The sequence below is a fragment of the Nelumbo nucifera genome, chromosome 8, assembly GCF_055504915.1.
Source record: "Nelumbo nucifera cultivar China Antique chromosome 8, China Antique-T2T, whole genome shotgun sequence".
Taxonomy (NCBI): Eukaryota; Viridiplantae; Streptophyta; class Magnoliopsida; order Proteales; family Nelumbonaceae; genus Nelumbo; species Nelumbo nucifera.
Genome location: NC_142656.1, coordinates 33,224,236 through 33,246,690, shown reverse-complemented (window position 1 = coordinate 33,246,690; position 22,455 = coordinate 33,224,236). Strand labels below are relative to the sequence as shown.

General features: G+C 36.1%; 2 protein-coding genes across 6 annotated transcripts in view; both read right to left on the bottom strand.

Annotated features, from left to right (window-relative positions):
• The window catches only part of LOC109115078 (phosphoinositide phospholipase C 6-like), a 28,703-nt gene extending 26,837 nt beyond the window's left edge, over positions 1 to 1,866 (bottom strand). For 3 of the 4 annotated variants that reach the window (XR_016079128.1, XR_016079129.1, XR_016079130.1), the window contains exons 1-2: positions 1,727 to 1,866; positions 155 to 1,623 (exon numbers count right to left, since the gene is read on the bottom strand). The gene's annotated coding sequence lies outside the window, so the exon portion shown is untranslated. The remainder of the gene's footprint in view (positions 1 to 154; positions 1,624 to 1,726) is intronic. The other variant, XR_002022993.2, reaches the window with a different exon arrangement.
• A 15,128-nt stretch (positions 1,867 to 16,994) lies between these two features.
• SEC6 overlaps positions 16,995 to 22,455 on the bottom strand; it is a 98,636-nt gene continuing 93,175 nt past the window's right edge. For both annotated transcript variants that reach the window (XM_010267142.2, XM_010267143.2), the window contains exons 22-26: positions 21,867 to 21,954; positions 21,663 to 21,752; positions 18,808 to 18,924; positions 17,707 to 17,769; positions 16,995 to 17,342 (exon numbers count right to left, since the gene is read on the bottom strand). In XM_010267142.2, coding sequence (XP_010265444.1) covers positions 17,202 to 17,342; positions 17,707 to 17,769; positions 18,808 to 18,924; positions 21,663 to 21,752; positions 21,867 to 21,954 — 499 coding nt within the window. In that variant the 3' untranslated portion in view covers positions 16,995 to 17,201. The remainder of the gene's footprint in view (positions 17,343 to 17,706; positions 17,770 to 18,807; positions 18,925 to 21,662; positions 21,753 to 21,866; positions 21,955 to 22,455) is intronic.

Here is a 22,455-nt window from a genome sequence, read left to right as displayed (position 1 = left end):
ACATCTTTACAATAGTCTTGTGTAGTTAGTTAGAAAAGAAGCAAACAAGGGTCCACAATAGATTCAATGACCGAAGCCAAACACATTACTAGAAATGAGACTACCACATAAGTACTATGTATAAAGAAATTCGTTTAGGAATTTAGAGTCATACCACATCACCCATTCCACTGTTGTGTGATTTCAGCGCAACGTCCAGGTACGGGTACATTGGTCTCGAAACAAATGGGCTTCTCAAGTAGGTGGTTGATTGAGGGATTTCAGTGCAGCGTATGGGTACATTGGTCCTGAGGTTTAAGCATACAACCCTCTCATATAGGACAATAGAATGTTAAATCTAATGCAGGATGATGAGTAGAGTGTGCATAAGCAAATAAAGAATAATAGAAATAAAGTAATAAACAACTATCTAATAATTAACAAGAAATAAGCAGCTATTATTCTAATAAAATAAAAGCAACATAGAGGCATGCATATATACAAGAAAAGGCTATCAAGCCAAATGGGCCCCATGTAAGCCTCACCTATGGTTCAAGAACTCTCCGGTGGAGTCGCCAGTCTATGAATGTCGGGAAAACGGCTCACTTGGGCTAGATTTGGAGTCACCACCGACTAGTTTTAGAATTAGAGATGATGGGACCTCTAAGAATGGCATCAAAATCATTTTTATCCAAATAGTGACTCCAAATCCCAAGGCACCGGCTAACCAGTACGGGTAAGACTTGGATGGGAGAGGGAAGGGGTTAGGCACCCCTCTCCCGGGTCGAATAGGTGGAGCCCACATGAGGTCTCAAGCAAACAAACACAAATAGGCAATTATGCAATTAACTGAGAACATAAGATAAACAAATAAAGAACAAAACTCCACAAAACATCCTCCACTAATTATTTAATTTTTTGTATTTTTATTTTTATATATTTTTTATGTTCTTATGAAACCCTATTTCTCTATTGGATTTTATCTTTTTATTATATTTTTTATTTTTTTGAATCCTTTATTTATTTTATCTTTATCCTTTTTTTTATTCTTAGATTTTTTTACTTTTTATTTTTTTATTTTCATCACTATTTCCCCTTTTTGCAAACATATCCATCTCCATTCCTCTAATTTACAAAAAGGTCGAATTACCCCTATTTCCCCCCCTTTCTCATTGCAAGTATACCCATCTTTGGATCTATCATCTCTAATCCCAGCATCAAGGAAGCATTGAATAACTAGAACAAAAAAAAAAAGAAGACGAACAAAGAGGGCCTCAGATCTCGATCTTAAGAGGTCGAATTTAGTAACTATTCATCCTGAAGCATATGAATGAAGAATATCAGGCAAATAAATCATGCGGATTAATAACCAACTAAAATTAACCGCATATAGTTGATATCGATTGGATTCAAGAATAGAAATCATATGCGATGTCAAAATCAGATAGGAAATCATCAGCTAAATCATATGGATTCAAGAATAGAGTAAATGATAGGGAACACACCAATCAAATTATTTCAATCCCCAGTCTGAAATAGGAAAGAGAAAAAAAAAGTAAATAAAAAAAAGGTTGGAGAAGGTGCCGAATATTTCAGGAACTGATTTCTCTAGTTCTGTCGACCTTCTCCCCCTTTCCTGAGTCCCTATTGAAGCAAGGTTAGAGAAAAAAGGGATGAGAAGAAACAAAGAGAAAAAGAAGAAGAAAAGTGAAGAATCCAATCATGGAGAGGTAATAGTAGAACCTACCTGAGATGTTTCGGCCTAATTCGATCAAGAGAATAGGGGAGCTTCGGCTAGATTATGGTTTGAAGTAGATGGCTGCAACTAGGGAACAACTTCTGTTCAAGGGAAGCCAAAGCAATGCTGACTGATGTCCGACTAATGTGTTGAAGACGGTGATCTTGCCGGCGACGGTGAAGAATGGGAGGCATCGTTGCTGAACTACTTTGGGAAACTATAGACGAAGACATCAAAACAAGGCAGCCCTGCTGAAGTGTTCGTGAGGGAAGCAATCTGGAGAATAGGGAGGAGGTGATTTGATGGAGGGTAGGTTTAGTGTAAAGAAGGGGTTTGGTGGATTAGAGGAAGAAGAAAAAGAGAAGTGGAGAAGGAAGTCGGGCGTGGGTGGTTTGTCTCTGCCACCGTCGCCCCTATTCGGTGCGAATGAAGGAGAATGTGAACAGTATACTCTGAGTGATTTTTCAAGTTTCAGTTCGATGGAGAGAAAAAGAGAGGGGAATGCGGTGGGGTTGGAGAAAACAGTGATAGAGAGAGGGCGAAATGAGAGAAAGAGAAAGAGAAAGAGAAAGAGAGGGGCCGAACCGCTGCTGCCAAGAGTTGCAGTGGCAGTGACAGAGAAAAAACGGAGAGAGAAGAAGAAACAGATGGAAAAGGATAGAGAGATATCGGGAGAGAACGGTGACAGAGAACTCGGTCGCTGGTTCGCCGCCGCTGCAACTCTATTCGAACGAAGGGGAAGAGGAATAGTGTCTTCCTTCGAATTCTTCTGCATAGGGACGATGAAGAGCCTAGGTTGAATTTATAATGAGCAACATGGGCATTTTCATCACTTTGGATAATTTGGGGGGCATTTTGGTAATTTTCGATAAATTGGGCAAACTGGGTCCAGGGGTTGAACCGGGGTTATAGTCCAATGGTGGGTGGTTTTGAGTCTAAAAAAGTGGAGGGTTGAGATTGGTTCGACCACAAAGCGGGGTCTTGTGTCTGTGGGCTAGGGAGATTGGCCGAAACAGAATCGTTTTATATGGAAGGGCAAATGATGATATATTTGGCTGAAATTTTATAGGGTGGGGTTTTCGGACATTCTGAGTTGATTGGAAGGATTGGATTGGCCCAAATGGGCCCATATTGGAAAGATCGGGAAAAGACTCGATTTGGTTAATCTGAAGTCTCGAAACAGAATCTATGTGTGATTGAGGGGCAAACAATGTCTTTTTTGGATCAAATTGCACAGGGAATGATTTTTGGGTAGTTTGACGTAATTGGTAAAGTTAGATTGAGCCAATTGGGCTTGGATCAGGTAAATTTGTAACTCGGTCAATCTAGAACCTCAAAATGGAACCTTGGTGCGATTGAAGGATAAACAAAGGTATTTTGGGCTGAGATTTCACAGGTGGGTATTTGGGGGTGTCCGGGATTGATGATGAGGTCTGATCAATCTTAGAGGGTCAAGATCGTAGGAATTTGAATTAATAGGATAGGATGTTTTGGAATGAAATATTGGTTTGATGAACAGGCAAACGGGGGAATCTAGGGTTAAAACTTTATGGGTAGGTGGTCAAAATAAAATCTTTGCTTGATTGATGGGTGAACAAAGGAATCTTGAATTCAAATTTCATGGGTAGGTGTCCTTGGGAGATTCTGGGTCTAATGATTGTGTTTGATCTAATGGTTGAGGTGTAGGTGGGGGTCGATTAAGGCCATCGGATAAGTATTAGGTTGGTTTAACGGTTGATTTGAGGGTTTTGGGGTTGAAAGTTGTGTTTTTTTTTGGGTTTTTAGGTGTTTTGAAAGAATCAAAAGGATCTGATTAGGTGTTTAAGGTAAATTAGAGGTTCAGGAGGCGAACTGAGCAAAAATTGGATGTTGACACTAACGTTGATCCTTCATCCTACCTTTCACTCATTAATGTCTGTTGGTTGTCAAATCAAGACTCATTGATAGGTGGTATAACAATCCCACTTATTCTCTCTGCAAACAAGACCATTAGTAGGTGTTGGTATGTGGTACAGCAATCAAGACTCATCCTATAGTCAAGTTGTCTTCTCAAAAAATCTTACAAATGAGTGTAGTTTATTCATAATTTCACATAGACCCATAGCATATACCAAGTGGCCACCTCATTTGGATGGCAACCAAGAATTTGGGCCATAAGTAAAAATAAAAAAAAAAAAGATAATTGAAAAAAAAATAGTTATTCAAACTAAGAGAAGGAAGAAGGTACAAAAGAGAAATAAATAAATAGTATATAATAAATGAAAAATTGAAAATTGAAAATAGTTAGTGGACAATGAATCCATTTTTCTTGTTCTTTTTTTAATTTTCTGCTCTTGTGTGATGATTTCCAAACTACCCATACTCTTCTCTCTTTTCTCTGCATCTAATTCAGTTGCATGGTAAATTCAACAACCATCCTCCGGCCCTCCCAAGTCTAAACCTACCTGACTTTGCTGTTTTGCTTGCTAACTTCGGTCCATGCGCAAGCCACCATTTGATGTGGCTTGCTAACTTCATCCAAAAAGGTAGTGATGTGGGCTAGCCAGGCCCAGCCCACTAACGCCTGATAGCGCTAGCCACAGCAGAGGGGAGTCCTATTACTTTCGTACAAAGCCAACTATGGAGCAGTTAGGCATACTCATAAGGACTTGTCGCTTGATTTCGTACGACTCTCATCTGGTGCGTTAATCTCCACTTGCCTTCAGTTCGCTCGAGTATAAATATAAGATAACTCTCCCTTGACAAGGGATCTAGTTCTCGCATTTACTTCCAGTGCCTTGAATTAAATTCTTGCACCTACCTTGCTTTATTAGTATTTACTCCTGGGGATCCAGTGCATCCGAGGACTACCACCGAGACCTTGTCTGCACCTTCCCCCACCTGGCACCTTGTACTAATGTGAGCGTCGGATCTCCACCCGAGGCCTCTGACATCTCTTGTTTTGCAGTACTTCGGATCTCCAGGGACCTCATCACCAAGCCGACGATCTGCAGTCCTCAGCTTCTACCTTACTCAGAAGGGAGCATCTCGCCTTGGCCTACAGTCCTCGGCCTCAGCTCACCCTCCTCTGTCTGAATCCTCAAAGCCTTTGGCCTGCCTTCAAAAGTTGGGAACAAAATTCCCTTATTGCCCTCGGCTAATACAGGCAGCTAACAGGTAAGAACGACGGTTGCCCTCTACTCAAATCTTCGTTGCATGTCACAACCACTTCCTCACTGTTTTTTCAATTTCTATACCCTCTCTCTCTAGATCTCTCGTGCGTGCCTTTCTTGTAGAAAATCGTGTCCGTTATCGGTTTCCATCAATTGCATGACGGAGAGAAAAACCACAAACCATCTTCCACAAATTTACTCCAAATACCAACATATACCTATCTACCAGAGATAATACAACATATACCTGTCTACCAGAGATAATACAATATATACCTGTCCAACAACAAAAAAATGTCACAATAACAATGGAACATAACCAATTCAGCCTTGAATCAAAACCCCAACTCACAACAAATGAAAGTCAAATAAGAACATAATGAATCAAAACCCACAGTCGACGGTTACAAGGTATTTTACTTGAAATTACTTAGGAAGATAGTGATCAAGCAAGCACCTAGTGGAAGGATGCAAGTTGTTTAGCTTAAAAAATAAGAATCAAAGTTATAAAAAACAAATCGTATTTATTAACTTTTTATAATTTACATTAAAATTTCATGAGTTAATTAATAATAATATTCATTAATTTTTTGTAATTTACTAATCGTATTTATTAACTTTTGGTAATAACACTATTTAATACTTATTGGATATGGGTTGGATTAAATATTAATAGTATTTAACTATTTATTAAGTAATATGAATATTTTAAATGAGAGAGTAGATATAGATTGGAGGGGAGATTTTAGGAATTGATTGGGGAGTGGGGTAACAGTTTCTAATGGCTTAAAAGAGATACCTTTAGGAGAGAGATTCTAGGAATATTTTTAGGTAGTTGGGTTGGGAATGGTGATATGGCTTAATGGGGGTGGTGGGAAGGAGAGAGGAGAGAGAGTAAAGAAGAATGAGTAGGGGGTAATGAAGCAAGGAGAGGCATGCTGACATTGATTGTCTTGCTATATATATAGATAGATAGCGGAGACCCGTGCAATGCACATGCTTTGTTAAGAGAACAAAATTATAGAAAGCACAAAATTACATAATTGACCAATCTCACCCACTAATTTTAATAATTTTTTACAATACAAAAATAACAATAATTAATTTCATGTAGGGTTGTTCATGAAATTGAAGAAACTGATTAATCTGACATAATTTAACATGAGCTGGCCGGTTTCTAATATTTCAGATCGGCTTTGGTCGGTTGGATCAGTTTCGGTTTGGCTATTTGTAAATCGACCAAAACCGAACTAGCATGACCATATATTTGATATTTTAAATATATTTTTTAATAGGGGCAAGTCTGAAACTCACATATTCCTTTGTCTAAAATATTTTATATCTTAAATTTAAATTTTTAAATTTATTTTTTTTAAATACCACTATAATTATTTAAATTTAAATTTAAATTTTAAATTTAAGTTTAAAAGTTTAAGTTTAATTTTTAAGTTTATCTTTTTAACAACCAACCAAACTAAAAATTGACCCAAACCGTTACAACCCAAGTTGGCTAGTATTCACTTTTCACTAACAGTTAGTTTTGGGTGACCAACTCCCCAACCTGACCAAGTTGATTTGGTTGGTCAATCAGCTTACAAACCAAACAGAACCAACCAATGAACACTCCTAATTTCAGCTAAATTATTAGTCTAATCTCTAATAAATAACAAAAGTTTAATCTCCAATAATTATTAAAAACTTATAGCGAAAGTACACAATTATTGGAAAAAAATTTACAATGAAAATACAATACAGAAATAATAAAAATACAATAATTACAAAAATATAATAAATACTAAAGATATATTAATTAGTCAATAAATAGTGTAATCTCAAATAATAGTTTGATCTCTAATAAATGTTAATCAATAAATTATAACTAAAATACATAATTACTAACAATAAATTTATAAAAAATCTACAATAAATTGAATTTAAAAAGTTAAATAGTAGTAGTTTAGTCTCTAACAATTATTGAAAATTTTCTGTTAAATAGCTTGTCAAAAATAGATTTATACATAATTATTAAAAATATGTTTATCCAAAGAATGTTTGAATTAACAAATTTAAAAATTATAAAAATTATAAATTACTTTAAAATATTTATTAAAAACACCAAAAATAATTATAGTAGATTTAATAATATTCATATTATTAATAATTTTACATTTTTACAAAATTCATCACGAAATTATGTAACTAAAATAATATATTTTAATTTTACAGATTATTCAATTTAAATGTTATTTAAATGATTAAAATTTAACAATAAAAACAAAATATTATTTAAATATTTTAATAAATAAATTTCTTAAATAACAACATATTAAGAATAGCTAAATTATTATATAACAAAATATATAACATTATGCAATAACTTTAAAATAAATAAAATTCAAATAACAAAAACTTTTAAATATTTCACATATTATTTAAATATTTAGATAATAAAATATGGGAGGAGATGATAAATAGGAATTAAAGATAATTTAGGAGAAAATGAGGGATAGTGGTGCCACTTGGCTAGACATAAGAAAATCAAATCTCTATTTCTTTATCTAGTGGTTGTTATAGATAATTTAGCCTATATTGTTTTCTTATTGGTTTAACAGACAATTATGCAGAATTAAAAAAATAAGAAAAATAAAAAAAAAATAGAAAATTAGAATGGGGGGTTTCCTGCAAGGAGAGCTATGCTGACATGGCAGGACCGAGTTTAATATATATATATATATATATAGATGCCATATATATGGATAATGGGTAATGTGCTGCATAGAATGACTGATAAGGTGGGTCGGTGTATGAAACTATTCCAAACAAGGGCATTGAGTTGGGTCAGTAGGGTTTAAGGTAAGCATGCCCAAGTTTCAGCCCTAATTTAGTGGAACTCTGCTTCAATCAGTGTAAGGCCCCGTTCAGACAGTCTTTATGGCCTTGCATTGGGAATATCTCCCCATTAAATAAAGTATATAGGTAGGGAGATGTTCTCAATGCAAGGCTATAAAAGTTGTTAGAACGAGCCCGAAGCCAATCTCAATTTAGTGCATCCATTGCAGAATCCATAATCAAGCTCTACATTGAAATTTACAATTATCATCCAATTAATTTTTGGATAAAAGACTTAAACCTCCCTTGAGATTTCTCCTAAATATTGAAACTATCCTTGTCGGGTGATTTATCAACAAAGACCTCCCCTCCTCTGGGCAATCTGTCAAAAGTCCGTTTGCACTTGTTGTTAACGATCTAAAACCAACAATTGCGATTGAGGATTTATTGAAGTAAGTCAAACTTGCCTCCTGATCTACATATACAAAACGGTAGGTGCCATTGATATCTTGCCGCTATGCTCGAGAACGGGCCAAATTTGGTTCAGGATACAAATTTACTTAACATCCGTCTCCTTTTCATTCTGTTATTGTCCTCTAGGTAGGGGTATTCACGGTTTGATCAACTGAATTAGTATACCGGTTTCTGAAATTCCCTGAATCAAAATTAAATCGATACGGTTCTTTGGTTTTTTATATTTATAATATGTAAGTTATAAATAAATATATGAATAGTCTAAAGATTTTATTCTCATTACGAAGACCCCAATGTATTATGGGTTCAGTGACAAATACCCCCTATACTTCAATTTACAATAAAGTGTTAAATTATCAAAATACCCCCGTAACCTTTCTCTATTCTCTTTTTTTTGCCATATTCTCTTGAAACCTAATTGACCCAAAAATATCTTCATTGCTTCTCATCGGAAAATATTTTTGTCATCTCACCAATGCATTTAAAAGGATTATTCCTTTAAGAGATCATAAAACTAGGGATGGCAATATTAGAGGAAGTTTCGGGTATCCTACCCGTCCCGACCCTAGTAGGACCCATTTATCAAAACCCTATAGGGTTTGGGATTTTAGATAAAAATCCTATCAGGTTTGGCTTTTGACTTTAGGGTATCTGATAACTGATACCCGGGATGCATAAATACAAACCTATTATATTATATATCATGCACAAATTTATAAATTTTAAGTATTAAGATAATTACTCTATTACTAGTATTTTATTTGTATAATTTTTTGGGGATTAAAATCATCATTTGATGTAAATTTGGATTTGATAGATTGCTTATTTCATTTAGTTATAAAATGCTAATTTTAAATATTGTTTCTTTTAATTTTTTGTTGGAATTGTTAATCATATACATGTATTGATTGTTTTGATGAACACAAAAGCTAACAAAATCTATTTTATCTCATCAAATAACACAAAAGGTGAGATCAAGGTTCAAAGTATCGACACGTATTGGCCCATATCAGACAATATGTATCATTCCGAGACCTCTCCAATACACCCCTATAGTGGGTGTATCAGGGGTCTGACCGGTTCAGGGGATGGAGGAGACCTAAACCGGCCCCCCTGAACTAGTTGCGAAAAAAGCAAAATAAAAAGTATAAAAATGCGGTATTGATTCGCTCGATACGCTCCTACTGACGTATCAGGTGTATCGATATTTTGAACCTTTGATGAGATGGCTTAATGGCTTAAAGTAGTATTAAGAGATTTAGCACTATCATTAATTAATCTAGGTTCAAGTCACACTAGAAGCATTAAGAAACTTTTTTTATTAGAAAATGTTTGGTCAAGGGGTTTAACAGGTGGGACGAGTTGGGATGGGTTTAACAGTTTAAGGATAGGACGGGTTTGGAAAATTGAGAGAAAAAGTTAGATGAATCAGGGATACATAGGCGGGTTCAGGAATGGGTAGGGTAATTTGCATGGGTACCCTACCCGTTGCCATTCCTACATAAAACGAAACCGATAAATACATACATACATACATACATATATAAATACATACATACATACATACATACATACATATACATACATATCTATCTATCTATATATATATATATATATTCGTTTTCCCCCCTTCAGAGGTCCAACTGGTTCTATCCCCTTCTTTCCATTTTCCCCTGTTCTAGACCATGTTGGGAACTGGGGTCACTAAAACTTGGAGGAGAAGCTCTGAGGTGTGTTTGAAGACACTATCTTTAGAACGTTATTTGCCCCCACTCAGTTTCGCTGAGTTTACTATTGGGTTATAGGCAAATCCGTTCACAGGATACAACAGAGCCTTAGGCGAGAATCTACAACCAGCAAAGTTGAAGAGTCTTCGAAGAAACCTTCTATGAGACTGTAGTAGACTGGATTGAGAGAGAGAGAGAGAGACAAAGTGATTTTCAAAAATGTTGTGTGTGAAAGCTTGATTCACACTCCTTAAATAGTTTCTAAAGAGTTATGTAAAAGAGGAAGGTGTTGATTCAGAGAAAGGCACCTTGAACAGTCACAATTTCAAACATTGTGACTGTTTAAAAGGTAGTTAACAATTAATGACTATTAACTTTGAATTGTGTCTCTTGGTCACACCCGATCGAATCATGGCTGTTGATCACATCAATGGTCAACATTGCAACAAAAAATGCTCCTCTAAAGTGCCTCACTGTGCCGCACACACACGCGCATGCATGTGCACACGTTGCGCAGTCACAAGCCTCCATGTTCTCCTATTCTATTTCTAAGGAGTGTAAATCAGCTCCTATTAAAAAATTCAAAACAAAACTTGTAATTTTCCAATGTGGGACAAGTTCAAAACTGGTTTTAGAAGAGAAAAACTATTTTCCAAAGCAAGTATTCAAGTGTAATTTCTCATGTAATTGACCAGTCAAACCCATTGGATTTAATCTCTAATGAGATTAGAACCCAATAATCCCCCACATTGATTGATCAATTACATAGGTCTCTTTCGATCCAAACTACTATGACATAGTTATGAATACAAAGGGTGTTTAATAACTTAAACATTTTATTAGTATAGATATCTCAAAGCCTTGTCAAAGTTATTGGTGGTAAGACCTTAAACCAATTACTCTCAAGACAGATCAGAGATACCTATACACATAAAATATCCAGTCTCTGCAAGAGTTTCAAGTTTTGCTCAACACTATTATGGCCATATGCTTCTTTTCTGGTTTTCACAAACAATCCTAAGAGCAAATCCAAACTCTCATGAGAAGCGGCACCACTTCTATGTTCACATAGGTAAAGTTCCACTATGTGTTCCGTTATTTGACACATTTTAGAATTTCATAAAAGTTTAACTCAACCTTTCATCATAACGAACAACACTGTTTATGTTGTGATGGAAAATTTCTCAATGTCAATGCTAACAATCACATTGCTATAACTTGTTGTTACCCATTAAACCCAATACCAATTTTCTAGCCAAACCCTTGGTAATAGGATCAACAAAGTTTTTACTAGACCTCACATAAATTATAGTGATGACTTCATCTTGAATCAATTGCCTAACAAATTCGTATTTCAGACTTATATGTCTAAACTTACCATTGTAGGTACTACTATAGGCTATTGACAAAGTTGTCTCACTAAATGGAAATTGGAGGCATAGGACTAGGCCAAAGTTTTTTGTGGTAGAAAGCCTCCATATTCTCCTCTTCTATTTCTATGGAGTGTAAATCAGCTCGTATTAAAAAACTCAAAACAAAACTTGTAATTTTCTAATGTGGGACAAGTTCAAAACTGATTTTAGTAAGAGAAAAGCTATTTTCTAAAACAAGTGTGCAGGTGTAATTTCTCATGTAATTAATCAATCAAACCCATTGGATTTAATCTCTAATGAGATTAAAATCCAACAGACCATAACCATTTCCTCAAACTTTTTGAGTCAAACCATCAATGCCCTATCCGTCAACTTACATAGAATATTTAATTTTGATCCTTGATCCCTAGAGGGGATGACACTTCAGAGGTTGCTTTTTGCAGGGATATTAAGGCCCTGTTTGAGAACACTTTTAATAAGCACTTCTTTTAAGAAGTACTTTTAAGACATGGGACCACACATTAAGTGGTTTTTAAGTACTTATGGGTGTGGTAAAAAAGTGGGGAAAAAATACTTTTTAAGAAGTACTTCTTTTAAGACATGGGACCACACATTAAGTGGTTTTTAAGTACTTATGGGTGTGGTAAAAAAGTGGGGAAAAAGTACTTTTTTAAAGTACTTTGAAAAAGTGACTTCAAGTTGGCTTTTTTTTAATTACTTCTTGAAGAAGTACTTCTCCAAAATATTGGGACGAACCAGTCCCTAAAAAATTTGTATAATGACTAAAATACCCCCACGAGGTTATACCTCCCCCTTCTCCACTCATTCAATCCTCAAACCCTAGCAACAACGGTGCATCAGTTGCAGGTCCACCGGCGACGATCGACGGTAGGGAACCGTGGTCGGTGGACATGCTGTTTGGCCTCTTTCCTCTACGCTTTGAAGTTAGATCTCTAAAACATAGCTCGTAGCTTGATCTCAGATCTCTGAAACAGAGCTCGTAGCTCGATCTCAGATCTCTGAAACAGAGCTCATAGCTCGATCTCAGATCTTTGAAACAGAGCTCGATCTAGTTGCCGCCACCGTTCGGGTGTCAAAGAACCGAAAGAGAGACGTTCAGCCGCCGTTGGTTCTCTTTTGAAGAGGAAGATGAACAGTGTCTTGTTCGTGGTTCAGTGGTTATAGAAGAACAAAAACAAAGGAGAAGAAGAAGAAAAGGAGAGAGAGAGAGAGGGAGAGAAAGACTAAGGAGAGGTTGTTGACGCTCTCTGTCGCTCGAAGGGAGAATAGGGGAGTTGTAGCGGCGACAACCTTCCCTCTATTCATCGTCTTATTATTATTATTATTATTATTATTATTATTATTATTATTATTATTATTATTATTATTATTATTATTATTATTTATAATCATTATTTATATTATTATTATGATTATTTATTATTATTATTATTATGATTATGATTATGATTATGATTATGATTATGATTATGATTATTATTATTATTATTATTATGATTATGATTATTATTATTATTATTATTACTATTATTATTATTATTAATATTATTATTACTATTATTATTATTATTATTATTATTATTATTATTATTATTATTATTATTATTATTGAAAAGTATTGTATATATGTATGAGAGAAGTGAGGGTAAAATTGTCATTTAAATAATATAAGCACTTATGGGAAAAATAGCTTATCAAACATTCCCACCCCAATAAGTACTTAAAAACATAATAAGTGATTTGAAAATGTGGGTTACCAAACAGCCTAAAAGATTGTTAAAACAAGTACTTCTAAGAAGTACTTGTGAAAAAAGTACTTTTAACAAGTATTTAATCATCAAACAGGGCCTAAGGATCCACTGATGACACCATAGCCGACATCAAAGATTCAGTAACCGCATTATTACTGGCATCACGCAAATCCGCTAATGGCAAAAAACTCTTGTTTATATCTACCAATAATATTATCAATCCATCGATAATGATCCTTCTTACAACCAAATCAGAAATCACCGGGAATCAATGGGTGAGCCGAGACAACAGATCTCCTCTACCACAATTGCTAGCCATGATCACTTGACCTCAATCTCTTGGCCTCATCGAAAATGTCTTTCTTTTCATCTTTCTCTCTGTTCTTCTTGTTTTGTCATGATTTTCTCTACTTTCCACCGTCTTCATTAGCATAATTTCCACACGAGAAGCAATGTTTTCTTTTCTTCTACTGATCCTGCATCAAGATTCCATTCGGGTATTTTGACAGGGAAGGCCAATAGAATCGACTGATCAAGTAATCATAGTCACATGAAGTCCTTATCAAGTATTCAAGTGGTCATAGTCACATGATCAGTCAGCTTCAGTTCAATAATCTAAGTTAAATGTGTATGGCTTTTCCATGAAAAATTAATTCAGAACTTGTTTTTGGCTGGCTTGTTCCAACATGCGTTTTTCTTCCTAAATTATGTTTAGCCTAAGGCTCAGTTTGGAAGCAGTATAAGGTTTTGCACTCTACATATTTACATTTCTACTCCTCCCAAACTCAGCCTAAGGAGCAAATGTTCGTCGAAGATTTGAAGCTCTGGTCTTGTTGCACTGGCATCGGAGTCAGGCTTGTCTATGAATTCCATCATGGCACCATCAACCAGCTTGACTATGGACTATGTCGTTGCATTTCGATCGAGAGATGTTGGAGATCCGAAACTCTACTCTTGTTTCTAGAACAAAGGTTGAAAGAAAGAACAAGAAAGTTTTACCTGAATGAAACAATCATGAAAGACAGACGTAATAGGGCCAATGCAACATTGGATGAGAAAGGGGTAATTTGGGCATTTAGAAAACTTTAAACAATCGGATGAGAATCTTTTTCAAAGTTAACTGACAGAACGCTAACAAAAGGGGTCTTTGTCTAATGGCTAAAGTTTAGAAGGGTCTTTGTTGTAAATTAGAGTATAGGGGTCTTTGTCACTACAGGGGGACTTTGTAATTTACCCTATTTTCTTCTCAATTGACATAGAACCACCACAACAAATCCACCTCTAGTTTTGAGAGAATGAAGAAAAAGAAAAAAAAAATGCACACAATGGATTTTTAGAAAGAAACAGGGGAAAGGAAGAGAATAAAATTACCTGTAACAGAGAGAGAAACCGGTGATGGTAGAGTTGGAGAGATTAGTGACATCAAGCAAATGGTGTCATCAATGCTATTTCTTCTCTGAAAAAGGAGTCATTAACCTATATAGTTACTTACAGTATCATATAACCAAGTCGAATTTTTCTAGGTTAACAAAAAACCAAATCACCAATTTGGTTAGCTGGAATTCAGTTTGATTTCATCAGTTGATTCGGTTTGTTTTTTGGTTTTTGATGATCACCTCCACCTCTAGTTCCAGCTAATAGAGGCATGCTATCGTCATCAAAGAAAGTTGGCAGATTTTAAGCATAAGGGAAGGACAGACCTTCACCTTATAGTTCCAACTTCCCATCCCCATCCCCAGGTTTTTGTCATTTAAATGCATGGTTTTCAAAACCGGACCGGTCGGACCAGAAAAATCGGGAATCGGTCAGGTGACTGGTTCCATTTTACTCCAAAACTGTTATTTCCCCAAAAACTGTTGATTTGGCCAGTAAACCGCTGATCCGGGTGTTTGAAACATTCAAACTGTCCAACGGTTTGGTGGTTTTTTATTTTTTTGGTCAGAATGGGCCGTCTGTTTGGTCCAAATGGTCAAACCAGAAAAACCAGGAACCGGTCTAGTGACCAGTTCCATTTTACCCCAGAACTGTTATTTCCCCAAAATGTTGATTTGGTCAGTAAACCGCTCACACAGGTGTTTGAATCATTCGAACCATCCAACGGTTCAACAATTTTTTATTTTTTTATTTTTTTGTCAGAATGGGCCATTCATTCAGTTTGAACGGTCGAACCGTTCAACCTAGAAACCGGACCCCTGACTGGTCCATTGGTCGTTCAGTTTTAAAACACTTGTTTAAATGTACTTCTACTGGAAGCATTTCTTTTCTTTCGTTAACTACACTATTTCAAGGTTTCAAAATCGATGGCAGTGAAGCAGGTCTTGGGGAGAAAAAATTTGAAAATACGCACATAGGTGAAGATTAATATGGGAACAAATGGATCCATGAAAAGAAATGCTGCATAAAAGTGTTAAACAGAGACTGAAACTAAGTTTTAAGATTAAAATGATAAAACCTCATTGTCATTGATTCCCATAGATTTATGCAAGATGGTCATCGTGAATTCAATGGGTTTACACAAGACGACGCATAGGCAACCAAAGCATGTTAACAGATGATGAATATACAATGAAAAAATCACCGACACTAGAACAAAGTTTCATAGGTGGATTTCTTTGGGTAGGCAACACAAGAACCATCAACACACGCCCAGATAGCAACAACTAGCTTGGGCGAAACTGAAGAAGAGGGGCAGGTTAATGGTTCCGATCACAAGCACAGAGCCCATCAACACATGCCATCGAAACACCACTCATGCGCATCGCATACACCTTCAAGCAACCACCCCCCAAACCAACGACGCATCAATGACATGTAGAATGGCCGAGAAAAGCAGCACCCAAAGGCCCCACTAAGCACAGAAAGCAACCACCAACATTTACATCCGAAAAGGGTCACCAAGAGATAACAAGAAATGCGAGAGATACAGAGCCCATCAACACATGCCATCGAAACACCACTCATGCGCATCGCATACACCTTCAGGCAACCACCCCCCAAACCAACGACGCATCAATGACACGTAGAATGGCCGAGAAAAGCAGCACCCAAAGGCCCCACTAAGCACGAAAAGCAACCACCAACATTTACATCCAAAAAGGGTCACCAGGAGATCACAAGAAATGCGAGAGATGCCAATCGTGTTGCACCATTCCCACTCATGTGAGGTCCCCATGGGGGCCTATTATTTTGAGAATTTGAAGAATCAACAAGGATAAAAGAGACATTTTATTGATTCTGTTAAGCATAACTCTGAGAGGGGAGGTTAAAATCCAATTCATGGTTTTCAAAACTGGGCCGAATCAGATGGTTGGACTGGAAAAACAGGGAACCGGTCAGGTGACCATTTCTGTTTTTCCCGAAAACCAGATTTTTTCCAAAAATCGTTAATTTGGTCAACAAATTGCTAACCCGGGCGGTTGAACCATTCAATAGTTTTGACCTTTTTAATTTTTTTATTTTTTTGGCAGAACAGGCCGACCGTTCGGTTCAAATGGTTAGACCATTCAACCTGAAAACTAGACCCCTGACCAAAGTTCAAAGTATCAACACATATTGGCCCGTATCGGCTAATACGTATCATTCCGGGACCTCCATGATACACCTCTACAATGGGTGTATCGGGGTTCTGACCAGTTCAGGGGGTGGAAGAGCCTTAAACCGGCCCCCTGAACCAGTTTTGAAAAAAAAAAAAACTATAAAAAACAATATCCAGGCATATCGATATTTTGAACCTTGCCCCTAACCAGTTCATTGTCCGGATAGATTTTAAAAACCTTGGTCCAAGGGACCAGTATCCATGATTGAAAAGCATAAGGGAGGTTTAAGTCTTTTAGCCTTAATTTTTATTGTGTCCCCCAAAGCCTTGCGACTACAGTCTTAGGGATCTAAGGTCATACACTAATACCCTTAGCTTAAGAGTTAGCTCCAGACTTATTGGGCAGTTTCAACTGTTAGCATCATCATCATAGGGACTATAATATATTATATGCAATATAAACAAAATGTACTACATTTATCCAAGTAGAATGTGACAAACAGCATATAATTGAAACATCAAGAAAAAAATAAATGAATAAATGAAACCATGATTTCCAATGGGAGTTTATGTAGTGTTTCCTATGGCTCAAGAAAAAAATGTCACATTTATTTCCAATGCACTAAGTCAGCTTCCTCCATATAGAGCCTTTGAGAGTAGTAGTAGTAGTAAGGGACTTCACCCTTGGGAAGACAAAACCTGCCTTTGGAGGGTTTCCATCAACAAGTGAGTTCTCATATATTTCCTTGCACTCTTGTACAACCTACACATATAAGGTTACCAATAAGTCAAATGTAAACCTCGGAATCCTCACTGCCTCTTAAGAAGCAAGGACAAATTAAGAATACCTTCATACTTAATGAGATAATTATAAGTTTTGAATTTAATCAATAATATAACATCTCTTAAACTTCTCAAGGAACAGAAAACCATAAATTCTTTAAGACCCTCTCTTAATTACGTCAATTGTAATCAACTAACCGCAACCCTGTAATTTATACAGCAGCTTAAAAAGACGCTATTAACACATAAGGCATAAAAGTCCACTTAACTAGTCCAATAGAATTATAGAGAGATAATGCAGTCATTCTACCGAGCAAATTTGCAGATGATAAAGTTGTTATTACCTCTTTGGCATCCTTTCGTGGTATGCCCTCTCGCAATCCCACAAGCTTCTCTACAACATCAGGCTGCAATCCAGGGTACAAACCGAGAATGAAAACAAGCAAAAAAAGTGCAAATATGTAAGTCCTGATTCAGTGTAATAAAGTATCCTCATGTGGCAATATTTCACAAATACAAATCACAGAATCCAAATGAGCAAAAAGATAGATAAGTGCAAGTACGCGAGTCCTCGTATGGTTTAATATACTATTCTCATACCACACATTTTAAGGTGACAAAAAGTACATAGTAACTAGGGCCACACTGAAAATGATAGGATTTAATCTAACTCAAATTTGAATTGAATCGTTTAGGTTGGAATCCAGATATCCAATATAACCATAATAGGAAAGTATCAGGATCTGAAAAGGCGATATTTTTATTAATTGAATTAAACCAGATATTGCTTCCTCCAATCATGTAGGATCTGATATATAATGATATAATTTGTATACATGTATATAATTTAAATTTAAGCTTCTTTAGGATTAAGTGGGAATTCAGGTTTAGATAAACCTATTTTTGTCTATTAACTAACGTTGCAAGTCAGGTTGCTAAAGAATTTCAACTACATTGGGCTCAGGTAAGGGTTTGGGCCCATTGAAAATTTGATAAATTTCCAACGTACTTGACTTGAAGAGTTTACACATATACGGGCCAGGCCCTTTCAAATTTTGACAAATGGTCAACCAGAACCCGTCCAAGTTGCAGCCATACTGTTTATGATATATAGTTTTTGTCTTATATTTAATTTTATGGAATTATGTTAGTTTTATACAGGTTTACCGAGTTTCGAACTAAACCAGATTGAATTGGATATGCGGATATATCAGTGAATCAAATTTGAAAATATGTTTTACATATCCGTTGGATTTCAAATTGAATATATATATATATATATATATATATATACCCATATCTGAATTCAATCAGATCTGTTTGTAGCCTTCTAAGCCAGTTTTCTTAGTGCAACAGTGTTACAAGCTGCATCTTTGTTGAATACCAAGAAGTATGACGGGCAATTTCCAAAACAGATACAAGTTGTACTAGTCATTACTACTTACAGGGCAGTCAGGATGATGCTCGAGAATATTTGTGTAAATGAGTGTGAAGCTATCCAGGCTTTCAGCTGAAGCAAGCTCTCTTAGGTCACTCAGGATTTGGATTCTATTTTCAACTTTCTGTATCAAAAATAATAATATTCAGAAAGAGGAGGCATCTGATCCAAAAGGATAGATAAATAAACATTCTAACCATAGATAAAGAAATTATACAAACAGAAAATGCACATCAGCGGAAAGAATTCCCTTGATCACTAGGTGATTTCCAAGGGCAAAAATGTTAAGTTAAAAGATGTTCTAAGAAATTTTAGTTATGGGGTTACGGTATGGTATTTGCATTCCACCAGGTACCATTCAGAAAGTAGGGTGAGAAATGTACATTTGACTCTTCCACACAAAGTTTAGGCTATGTTTGGTTTGAAGGAAAATGTAGGGAAAGGCAGGGAAACCTGTACAAAGTTCGTATAGATTTCCCTACCTTTCCCTTCCTTTCCCTACATTTTTCTTCAAACCAAACACGGCCTAAGGGAATGGCAGTATGGATATGAGAAATTGGAATTCCAGGGAGCCATTGCTTGGTGTAATGATAAATGTCAGGCTGACAAGAATGAGAACACAAGTTTGAATAGGAAAGCAGCAATCCCAAGGCCCCAGATAGCTGGTACCAACATTGGCTAATGTTAACAGTTCGGTTAACACTGGTTTCAGAGAGAGAGAGAGAGAATTCAGTATAAGCTAGAGAGAATTCACTCTACCTCTCAGCTGACCAAATCTTATTTATAGGTTCGTGAACAATATACAAAGACACTTATGCGCCTAATTAAGTATGAGACACTACTTAAACTGAAACAAAATAGATTAAACACCTTTTTAATAAAACAAGCTACAAAGACTAGCATACCCTTGACTGCCAACTCTAACACTCCCCCTCAAGCTGGTGAGTATATGTCATAAAGTCCCAACTTGTTACATATCCACTCTTCCCAGACGCAACCCTTTTGTAAACAAATGTTACAAATCTATCCACTGACTCCCTGAGTTTACATATTCTGTACTTATCACTCCATTACGCAGTTTCTCTCTTATAAAGTGACAATCAACCTCTATGTGCTTTGTTCTCTCATGGAAGACTGGATTAGCTGAGATGTGAACTGCAGCTTGGTTGTCATAGTACAACTTCATGAAACAGTTAACTGAGTACCTGATCTACTATAGGAGGTTCTTCAACCACACTAGCTCACAAGCAGTATGTGACATGGCTCTATATTTAGCTTCAACACTACTTCTAGCTACCATTATCTATTTCTTGCTCTTCCATGTCACTAAATTCCCTCTAAGAAAGGTACAATACCCTATAGTGGATCTTCTGTCAGATATTGAACTAGCCCAATTTGCATCTATATAACCTTCTATTATAAGACTTCCTCCAAGCTTGTACAAGAACCCACAGCCTAGAGTTCCCTTCGAATACCGCACAATTCTTAGGACTGCATTATAATGAGGAACCCAAGGGTTCTGTATAAACTAGCTAACAGCACTAACTACAAAAGAGATATCTGGCTGGGTGATAGTCAAATAGTTCAGCTTACCTACTCTTCTTTACCTTCTAGGATCATCAAATTCTTTACCCACATTAGTACTTAATTTGATTCAGCTAATTTGGCACCCAACAATCCTGTCTCCTTTAACAAGTCAAGCATATAGTTCATTTGGCACAAATTGATGTTGTTCTTTGACCTTGCAACTTCTATTCCCAAAAAAAAATAAAATAAATTGATGTTGTTCTTTTGCCAAGATCTTTTGATTGGAAGTGATCATGTAGGAAGGCCTTAAATCTGTAAATCCCCAACCTATCACTGCTAGTTATAACAATGTCATCTACATATACCACCAACAAAATCTTCCTAGCTTTAGAATCTTAGTTGAATACTGAGAGATCAACTTGACATTGCCTCGTACCAAAGTCTTTTACTCGGTGTTTGTCGATAAGTATATACTTGCTTCACTAGTGGTCATTTAATAATAACTTGCATTGGAGGAGGTGAAACTTTGAACACAACTAGAACTATAGGAATGGGGTCATCAATCAGAACTGAAAGAGAAAGCATGGGGGGTGAAGGAGGAGCATCAAGACCAGTGAAGAAAGAAATAGATTCAAAGAAAGTGACATTTGGACAAACAAATGAAGGTTGAAAACTACGATTATAGCATTTATACCCTTTTTGGGTGCTAGAATAGCCAAGAAAGATACACTTTGTAGAATGTGCATCCAACTTGTCCATCCCAGGTCCTAGATTATTAACAAAACACACAATAAAAAATTCTGGGAGTAAGAGGAAAATGAGACAGAGTGGAAAACAAAACTAAGAAAGGAGAATGACCTTCAAGGATAGACATGGGCACCCAATTAATGAAAATAGGATGTAAGTACAACATCACTCCAAAACCATTTGGGAACATTCATATTATGCAAAAGGGACCAAGTAGACTTGAGTAAATGGTGGTTCTTCCATTTAGTCACCCCATTTTGTTGGATGATGTAATTTTGATTTGATTGGTAGAAGTGACTGAAAATGAGTTCATAGCATTAGTGTTACTTCAATGCTTAAATGTGCAAGAATCTTAAAGCACATACTGCAATAGTGGAGGGAGACTAGTTAACAACATTGATTGGGACATCTGGTAAAAAATGGAAAAGAAAAAGAAGGCTTTGGATAATGTCATATGATAAAGGAAATCCACTTCTTTCCAGTTTCTTTAAACATCTCACTCATTAGCCCAAAGATAATGGAAAGGATGATCCTTTAAAGACATAACAGGATCACCTCATTTTTCTAAAACAAATGGCTGTTACTTACAGATACATTTATAAAATCCCTAAAGAAATCCGTAATAAGCTCCTCATCTAGCCTCATACGTTCAATAGTTTCTTCCTTGATGTAGTTCCTCTGCCAAAAGAAATGCCATTGAGGAGCCAAGTAACACAAAAAAGAATGCAAGAAAAATCCACAATGAATATCTTTCTCAAAAGAGACATTGTAAAGCATATTTTCAATGAAAACCTGTGTAAGGAGATGATCAACATAGACAACCACAGTTTCCTCCAAACAGGCTTCAACAAACCTCCTGAATGATCTTTCTTCAATGTACCTAATGAAAACAGCAAATGTTAGAAATTAGCCATGGTATTTAAATTCAAAAGGATGAGTAAATCTTAGTTTCAACTGGAAGAAGCATTATATAACACATTATTTCTCCCTTCTTTGTTTCTCCAGGTGAGATTTATGACATTCCAGTTTTAAATTTTATTGATCGGTTACTATTAAAAATTTTATTGATTAATGAGAAAACTAAGTGTAATTACAAGTAAGAAAGGTAATTAGCCTCAGCTAGCCACCTTTTAGAATTCTCAATTATAATGTCCCCATTGAGGTAGGAGACCCCAAAACATCTCTCTTGCTGCCCCCTGCTTTGCTAGTCCATCTTCTAGGTGTTGTCTTGAGGAGGATGAATCATCAAAGGCTTTGGCTCTGATTGATTTTCTAGAGGGGGTGTTCATTGATCACACCAACATGAATCCAGGTTTTGGACTCTTATCTCCTTGGGTTCATATTCTTGTGCATCTTTCTTTTAAGGGATTTCATTTGGCCC